General features: G+C 51.1%; 1 protein-coding gene across 1 annotated transcript; it reads left to right on the forward strand.

The window, feature by feature from the left end:
* Positions 1-1,573: 1,573 nt before the first annotated feature.
* Positions 1,574-8,620, forward strand: LOC116948604 (uncharacterized). Its single transcript, XM_032965432.2, has 5 exons — positions 1,574-1,721; positions 3,049-3,149; positions 4,566-4,709; positions 5,104-5,276; positions 5,757-8,620. Exons 1-5 carry the CDS (start codon positions 1,635-1,637, stop codon positions 5,900-5,902), a joined length of 651 nt encoding a protein of 216 aa, XP_032821323.2. The 5' UTR covers positions 1,574-1,634; the 3' UTR covers positions 5,903-8,620.
* The last annotated feature ends 1,275 nt before the right edge of the window (positions 8,621-9,895 follow it).

Here is a 9,895-nt window from a genome sequence, read left to right on the forward strand (position 1 = left end):
GACGAACTTTGAAACCTTGCTCCAGAGTCTATACTCTTTGGTTTTATTTGGTAAAGTCACGTAGGTAAAAAATAAAATAACAAAAATCACGACGTTTCGGCCACAACACAAGTGGCCTTCATCAGGTGAAGGGACCGCGCTGTCACGAGGACAGCGTTGGAGTGAAAACAGCCAAGCCCAGGTCGCGTCCTTTAAGCTGTGTGGGAGGAAGCAAAACGCTTTGACAAAGGAATTAGCATAAGAATGAGCACGATGTACGTCGGAGGTGCATGGGCCATGACGGACCAGAGGTTTGCTTGTGCCTCGCCAATGCCGCTGAATTGATTTTTGATGGATGTTTAACAACAACAGAAAAATGTGCGTGCAGAGAGAGACACGAGGAGGCAGCGTCTTCTCCGTGTGCGCTCATTTCGTTTCTCATTCTCAACAACGACGCCCAACTACAGGGTGACTTTTCTCACAGCGCAGTTCTGTATTTGTATTTGCTCTGCATAGTTTTACGACGTCGTGTCCCCGCGCTTGTCGAGGTGACGTCACAGCAGCTATATATAACTAAACTAGCTTTACTACCCGGCTTCGCCCGAGGCTTGGATTCTAGTCTTGGATTAACACACGGCCTTCGCGGAGGGTGGGGGGGGGGATGCGTGACGTCAGCAGGCACACTGCGTAACGCTGCCGCATGCGGGTGACATGACAGATGTGACGTCACCGCTCACTTGCCGTGCAAAATATATCCATTATTGCGCCCCCCCCCCCTCCAAATACAAAAGTCTATTTTTATACAGTTTGCATTGTGTACAGTCTGGAAGCTACCCACATTGCCAAATTTCAAGTTTGTTGCATGTCGGGAAGTATGCCAAACATTTCGAACTGACACACATTCACATTTTCTGTAGTCACTTTAAGATGTTTCCTGTTCATGTTTTTGTTTGTTGCGGTTGCACCCGATTCAAGAGTCGAATGGCTCACAGGGCTATACCAAATAAATGAAAACTGAAACATTCACAAATTTCCCTTTTATAGACTGTACTAGCTTTACTAACCGGCTTCGCCCGGGACTTGGATTCACCACGCCCGGCCGCCTTTGTCTCCACCAGTGGCGATGTACACACACCACACCAGTTACTTGTTTGAGGCTGAGTCGACCTAGGGGAGGCCCAGGAACGGTTGAAATAATCGTCACCGGTGGTGGCCGCGAGCGGGAATCGAACTCGGGTCGCCAGGTTCGTAGCGCAGCGCGCTAACCACTACACTACAATGCGTTACGCTTCCACATGTGCGGGTCACGTGACAGATTTGGGGTCACGTGACGGATTTGACGTCACAGCTCACTTGCCGTGCAAAAAAATGTATGCATTATTGAGCTCCCCCTCCCCTCCCTAAAAAAACAAAGGTGTATTTTCATAATTTTTGCATGGTGTACAGTCTGGAAAGTACCCACATGGCAAATTTCCAGTTTGTTGCATGTCGGGAAGTACGCTAAACATTTTGAACAGACACACATATGCACAACTTTGCCTATTATGTACACGGAGATATAGAAAACGTGCGTCACGGGTATACATGACGTCCCTTCAACGGGCAAATGACGTCACGCGATGTGAACGCGTTTGCGCGGGAAACTTGCGGCCGCGATGGCGGCTGAGGGAGAAGCCGCGGAGTCGCGGCGAGACGGGGACGAGGAGGAGGAGGGGACGAACCGGAGCTTCGACGAGACGGCGGTGAGAGCGAGATCCCCCCCCCTCCTCCTCGCTCTCTCCGCATGATTAATCCACTGCTGGATGAGGGCCTCACTCGCCGCGACGCGCTAGGGTCACGCGGACGGACTAACTTGACCATACTTCACCACGCCGGTCAGCGCGCGTTGTTGGGAGGCATGGAAGTATGGTACAACTGCACCGTCCTCTGCTGTCAACAACGTAGCCCCGCCAACCTATAGCACCTGTTATGCAGTGACTGCTCGCACAGCCTCTGCTGAGCTGCCGAGATGCGGTGAGAGAGGGCGCAACCCGGGTGATTAGACGAAGTTAGCGCCTCTCTCTCTTAGCTGATGTGTGTACCCGTCTGCAGTAGTGTGGTAGTGTCACTGTGTGATGTCACTCTGGTGGCACTGTGGTGTCACTGTGTGGTGGCACTGTGTGATGTCACTCTGGTGTCACTGTGTGATGTCATTGTGTGATGTCAATGTGTGGTATCACTCTGGTGTCACTGTGGTGTCACTGTGTGGTGGCACTGTGTGATGTCACTCTGGTGTCACTGTGTGATATTGTGTGATGTCAATGTGTGGTATCACTGTGGTGTCACTGTGTGGTGGCACTGTGTGATGTCACTCTGGTGTCACTGTGTGATGTCACTGTGTGGTGGCACTGTGTGGTATCACTGTGGTGTCACTGTGTGGTGGCACTGTGTGATGTCACTCTGGTGTCACTGTGTGATGTCACTGTGTGGTGGCACTGTGATGTCACTCTGGTGGCACAGCGTGGTGGCACTGTGTGGTATCACTCTGGTGTCACTGTGATGTAACTGTGTGGTGGCACTGTGTGATGTCACTGTGTGATGTCACTCTGGTGGCACTGCGTGGTGGCACTGTGTGGTATCACTCTGGTGTCACTGTGTGATGTCACTGTGTGGTGTCACTGTGTGGTGGCACTGTGTGATGTCACTGCGTGGTGTCACTGCGTGGTGTCACTGTGTGGTGTCACTGTGTGATGTCACTCTGGTGTCACTGTGTGGTGGCACTGTGTGATGTCACTGTGGTGGAACTGTGTGGTGTCACTCTGTGGTGTCACTGTGTGATGGCACTGTGTGATGTCACTCTGGTGTCACTGTGTGGTGTCACTGTGTGATGTCACTTTGTGATGTCACTGTGTGGTGTCACTGTGTGATGTCACTGTGGTGTCACTGTGTAGTGGCACTGTGTGATGTCACTGTGTGATGTCACTGTGTAGTGGCACTGTGTGATGTCACTGTGCGGTGTCACTGTGTTGGTGTTCGGCGTGCGGTGTCCCGTGTTGCTGTCAGGAAGTGTGTGATTGGATCTCTTTCCAGGCCATGGTGAGTGCCCTGAAGAAGAAGGTGCATGAGGAGGAGGAGGCCATTCAGGAACTGCAGCCGGACATCAAGAAACTGGGGGACTTACTCAGCCTGAAGTGAGTGTCTCCTCACTCGGGAGAGGTGCTTACACGAAGGCTGGGGAACCTACGGACTTAGGGGTGGATGCGATCCTGGGGTGGATGAGACTCAGGGGTGGATGAGACTCAGGGGTGGATGCGGCTCAGGGGTGGATGAGACTCAGGGGTGGATGCGATCCTGGGGTGGATGCGACTCAGGGGTGTATGAGACTCAGGGGTGGATGCGGCTCAGGGGTGGATGCGACCCTGGGGTAGATGCGACTCAGGGGTGGATGAAACTCAGGGGTGGATGCGACCCTGGGGTGGATGAGACTCAGGGGTGGATGCGGCTCAGGGGTCGATGCGATCCAGGGTTGGATGCGGGCCAGGGGTGGATGCTACAGGAGGCCTACCACTCCAAAAAGCTCACAAATACGTATCCATATTCTTGGTTCTTTCGGTAAAGTCTACCACAGAGGCAACTTAGTTTGTAGACACCAGGGTACTGTATGTCCGGAATGACATCTTTTACAGATGGAACCAGATCACGGATTTTATGTAATGTGTTCAAACGGACCTGGATGAAATGTTCTTGCCGTTGGTTTTCACACCTGATGATGACTGCTTGTGTTGCAGTCGAAACGTCGTGAGAATTTTATTGTTTTATATATATATATTATTATTTTATTGTTTCCCTTCAACGTGACTTTACCGAAAGAACCAAGAATATGAATCACTGCAGTCACGAAAGCTTTAAATACAAATTTAATATTTATCCGTCATGGCAAGCATCTTAGCCACCACAGTCATCATATGAATAATTATGATTGTGTTCCTTTACCCAGGAAAGCCTCACTTGCACCTCATTACTATTTTTCAGGAGACTTCTGCCAAGTTTTCACAGTCGGGAGTGATGATTGCTGCTGCTGTGTATGATCCCAATTGAGTAATTAGCTGTGTAACGTTTCAAATTTTGGAACGATTCAACCATTATGCCGGCAGACGATGGCTTACTCTTGCGAATGACGTCACAGGATCTTTAACGTCTGCTGGGAGCAAAGCAGAAGGCGCGTGGTGGTGTTATTAATATTAACCGTGGCCGCCTATGCGATCGAAACCGTGAATCTCCGCGTCGAGCGGCGAGCGTGACACCGCCAGGCGGTGTCACCGTCCATCGTGGGTGATTTCTCGCCGGGCGAGGCTTTTAGTGGGTTTCCCGCCTTCGTGAGGAAGGGTTTCGGGGCGGCCGCTGTTTTTAAAGAGGCCCGGGTAATCGAACGAAAACAACAAGGAGTCGCTTCAATTCTACATTGGCTCAGCCTAATTGACGAATCGTCGCGGCTCCAAACCCCAGTTCAATCCCCCCGGCCGGGTACAGGGGTCGCCAGGTGCTGGACCGTGCAGGCTCAGTGCTGTGTGTGCGGCGTGACGTGCGGGGTGTCGTGCGGCGTGCAGGAAGGTGGAGAGGGATAAGGTGGTGGCCGTGTGGGCCCAGCTGCAACAGGTGGACTCGGTGTTGGACACGGAGTCGGCGCACGTCGTGGAAGAGGCGGAGAGGAAACTCCGGATGTTGGACGGCGGGGAGACGTCCAGTCATCGGTGACCTCCCTACCCCCCCCCCTTCACCTCACTCATCACCAGCAGCATCATCAGCAGCAGCACCATTATCACACCCATCACAACCCTCATCACCACACTCCATTACCAAAAACATCTCTCCATCATCGTACCCATCATATCATCACCACACTCGTTAGGACCCTCGTGACACCCATCACTATACCATCACACCCATCATCACACCCTTATCACACACCATCGACTCCACCATCATCATCATCATCACACCCATCTTCACCATTAATTGACCTCATCATCATCACCATCATTACAACCATCATCATGACTAAATAAAAAAAAATTACGACTGAGTAAACACTGCGTACGCCCGCACGCCCGCCCGCCCGCCCGCCCGTCCATCCGGCGCTCGCAGGGAGGTGGAAGCGAGCAGGCGGGAGCTCTCGCACCTGGAGCTGGGCCTGCAGAAGGAGGTGGCGCGCCTGCGGGACCAGCGGCGAGCCCGGGCGGAGGAGCTGGAGGCGTTGGAGGAACAGGTGGAGGCATTGAGAGCGGAGGCGCGCAGCGCGGAGGCGCAGTTCAACCGCGGTGAGCCGAGCCGCCGCGATTTCGACGGTCGCAGGTCAAGTCACGAACCCGTTGCTTCTTCTGCGCCTGTGGTTTTTACACCCGTGTGTGCGCGCTAGTGTGTGTGTGTGTGAGAGCGGTGGTGTCGCGGTTGGCGCGCTGCTCTACGAACCCCGGCGACCCGAGTTCGATTCTCGCTCACGGCCAACACCGGTGGCGATTATCTGAACCGGTCATGGATCTCCTTTAGGTCGATTCAGCCTCAAATGAGTACCTGGTGTGCGGTGTGTAAACATCGCCACTAGGGAGACAAAGGTGGTCGGGCGTGGTGCTCGCCACCCACCCCCCTCGTGTGCCGTTCCGGCTTTCATAGGTGCTCGCTAACAGCACTTGCACCAACAGTCTATTAAGGCTATACGGGGGATATTTGTCTTTGTGTCTCTCCACGTGTGTGTGTGTTTTTGCCCGTGCTCCATGTGCTGCGGTGCCTGCGCCGCTCAGTGCAAAGCGAGCTAGGCAGCAGGTGGAAGCAGCGGCAACCGTCGCTGGGCCTCGCCCTGACACGCGCCGAGGCCGACCGGCATCTGGACGCGCATGTCCGGGCCAGCGGCCTTCTCTCCGACATCGCTGCCATCCACTCTCCATGAGGCCTCACGAGGGGGCCGGGAGGTCCAGCACCAGTGAGTGGCCATGGGGACCCCAGGAGGGATGGCTCATGAGACAGAGGCCATCATAGAAGCTCAACAAAAAAAAACAACCCAGGACCTTTTGTGAGAATAATAACAGCAGAGCGGAGATCTACATGTGTGAACGCATCGCCTTCAACAGTATATTGTTATTACACAACTGAAAGGAACCAGGACTTTTAATGATCCCAGGAAGATACGTCCAGATTTCTCTGGATGGCAGCTGCCTGCCTCAACAAGAGGACGGTCTTGGGACAAAGCAGTAAGTGCTTTCTCACAGCACTTGCCCCAACAATCTGTGAAGGCGACATGGGGGAACTTTGTCAGTGTGTGGAACTGGGGGAAGTGGCCGTGCTCTCGGAGTCTCCAGCAGGGGGCGCTGTGCCCCCAGCGTTGTGGTCAACCGACAATGCGTGCCTAGGTTAGGCACCCAGAGGTAGGGGGTATGGTCAGTGGTAAAGCTGGTGCTAGTGGGTTAGGGGTAGGGTCAGTGGTAAAGCTGGTGCTAGTGGGGTAGGGGTAGGGTCAGTGGTAAAGCTGGTGCTAGTGGGTTAGGGATAGGGTCAGTGGTAAAGCTAGTGCTAGTGGGGTAGGGATAGGGTCAGTGGTAGAGCTGGTGCTAGTGGAGTAGGGATAGGGTCAATGGTAAAGCTGGTGCTAGTGGGGTAGGGGTAGGGTCAGTGGTAGAGCTGGTGCTAGTGGGGTAGGGATAGGGTCAGTGGTAGAGCTGGTGCTAGTGGGTTAGGGATAGGGTCAGTGGTAGAGCTAGTGCTAGTGGAGTAGGGATAGGGTCAATGGTAGAGCTGGTGCTAGTGGAGTAGGGGTAGGGTCAGTGGTAAAGCTGGTGCTAGTGGGGTAGGGGTAGGGTCAGTGGTAAAGCTGGTGCTAGTGGCAGGTGGTGAAGCTGTTTATAGTTAGTGGGTTGGGGTCATAGTGAGGGCTTGTATTATTGGCTAGAAGGCCTAGTTAGGGGTACTACTAGTGGTTGGGAAGGTTAGAGTTGAGTTGAACTAGTGGCAGTAGCTGGTTCGTAAGGTTGGTGGTGGTGGTGGCTGAATGGCTCGTGGGCTGTTTGGTGAGGGTTGGGTTTTATACCCACAACACAATTGCAATACATTTGTTAAAGAATTTGAACTGATGAGAGTTGTTGATGCAGGACAGCGTTATTGAGTGTGGGCACCTTCTAATGCTTGGCACTGAGCTCTCCCTGAATAAACAGGGCTCACTGCCAACAGCACTGAGGTCCATAGGGCTGGACCAATGCAGACGAAATGGATAATACAAACGAGACAGAACAATACAAACGAGACAGAACAATACAAACGAGACAGAACAATACAAACGAGACAATACAAACGAGACAGAATACAAACGAGACAGAACAATACAAACTAGACAAACAATACAAACGAGACAACAATACAAACGAGACACAACAATATAAACGAGACAGAACAATACAAACTAGACAAACAATATAAACGAGACAACAATACAAACGAGACAGAACAATCCAAATGAGACAGAACAATACAAACGAGACAGAACAGTACAAACGAGACAAACAATACAAACGAGACAAACAATACAAACGAGACAAACAATACAAACGAGACAAACAATACAAAGGAGACAACAATACAAACGAGACAGAACAATACAAACGAGACGGAACGATACAAACGAGACGGAACAATACAAACGAGACAGAACAATACAAACAATACAAACGAGACAAACAATACAAACGAGACAGGACATTACAGACGAGACAAACAATACAAACGAGACAGAACAATACAAACGAGACAGAACAATACAAACGAGACAAACAATACAAACGAGAAAGAACAATACAAACGAGACAAACAATACAAACGAGACAGGACATTACAGACGAGACAAACAATACAAACGAGACAGAACAATACAAACGAGACAAACAATACAAACCAGACAAACGAGACAGGACATTACAGACGAGACAAACAATACAAACGAGACAGAACAATACAAACGAGACAAACAATACAAACCAGACAAACGAGACAGGACATTACAGACGAGACAAACAATACAAACGAGACAGAACAATACAAACGAGACAAACAATACAAACGAGACAGGACATTACAGACGAGACAAACAATACAAACGAGAAAGAACAATACAAACGAGACAAACAATACAAACGAGACAGGACATTACAGACGAGACAAACAATACAAACGAGACAGAACAATACAAACGAGACAAACAATACAAACCAGACAAACGAGACAGGACATTACAGACGAGACAAACAATACAAACGAGACAGAACAATACAAACGAGACAAACAATACAAACCAGACAAACGAGACAGGACATTACAGACGAGACAAACAATACAAACGAGAAAGAACAATACAAACGAGACAAACAATACAAACGAGACAGGACATTACAGACGAGACAAACAATACAAACGAGACAGAACAATACAAACGAGACAAACAATACAAACCAGACAAACGAGACAGGACATTACAGACGAGACAAACAATACAAACGAGACAGAACAATACAAACGAGACAAACAATACAAACCAGACAAACGAGACAGGACATTACAGACGAGACAAACAATACAAACGAGACAGAACAATACAAACGAGACAAACAATACAAACGAGACAGGACATTACAGACGAGACAAACAATACAAACGAGACAAACCAGACAAACGAGACAGGACATTACAGACGAGACAAACAATACAAACGAGACAAACAATACAAACAAGAAAGGACGTTACAGACGAGACAAAGAATACAAACGAGACAGAACAATACAAACGAGACAAACAATACAAACGAGACAAACAATACAAACGAGACAAACAATACAAACGAGACAAACAATACAAACGAGACAAACAATACAAACGAGACAGGACATTACAGACGAGACAAACAATACAAACGAGACAAACAATACAAACGAGACAGAACAATACAAACGAGACAGACAGCGGTACAGAGACACCACAAAGAAAGACGAAGATCGATTCGCCAATGGGAGCGCGCCATTGGAATCGGATCGCGCGGCTGCCTCGGGGGGTGGTGGTGTCGCGGTGGCTGGGGGTGGGGAGCCGCTGCCGAGGCCGCATTGTCTCGCCACTACAAAGCGGCGCTACACACTTAATGACTTCTCAACAGGGTGAAGGGGACCGCTTCATTAGCCCGGGGCGCCGCCCTGGGGAGGGCGGGGTTGGACGCGCAGTGGGGGAGACGGTGGTGGGAGAGGGGGGTTGTGGGGGGAGGTGGTGGGGGGAGGGCACGTGTGGGTGGGTGTGGGTGGGCATGGTAAGGGGGGGGGTGGGTCACGCTTGTTTTTCCTCGTGGAACCAAATGAGGCGGCACGCGCCGCTGGGGGAATTGACGCGCGCCAGGAATGCGAGCAGCAGGAGCCGTCGGCTCCAGACGAAGAATCCCCTCGGTATCGCCTTCACGAGACGGTGTTTGCAAGCGCCTGTTAAGGCCGGAACGCGGCACGAGAGATATATGGGGTGGCCAACCTCATGCCCGGCCGTCTTTGTTCCCCCGAGCGCTGATGTTTATTATACACAGCATCGAGTACTAAGTTAAGGCTGAGTCGACCTTTGGGAGACCCAGAACCGGTTCAAAATTATTATTCGCTTCCACCATTATTGGCCGCGAGCGTGAATTGAAGTCTCGATCGCCTGGTTCGTTGTGCCGTGCGCTAACCACTGCGCCACCGCTCCCTACTCGCAGACAAAGGGTCCCGCGTGCAGCCTCTTCCACTCCAAGACTGATGGAGGAGGAGGGGGGGGAATGCTGTTGCGAATGCTCCGATTGTTGTACTGCAGACAGTTTGCTGAGCAAATGCTTACAACGTCAAGCGGCTGGCAACAAACGGCACTCGTATTAAAGTTGCAAAAGATAAAGAGT

The sequence above is a fragment of the Petromyzon marinus genome, chromosome 34 (genome assembly GCF_048934315.1).
Source record: "Petromyzon marinus isolate PM22_M1 ecotype Great Lakes invasive population chromosome 34, UKy_Petmar_22M1.pri1.0, whole genome shotgun sequence".
Classification (NCBI taxonomy): domain Eukaryota; kingdom Metazoa; phylum Chordata; class Hyperoartia; order Petromyzontiformes; family Petromyzontidae; genus Petromyzon; species Petromyzon marinus.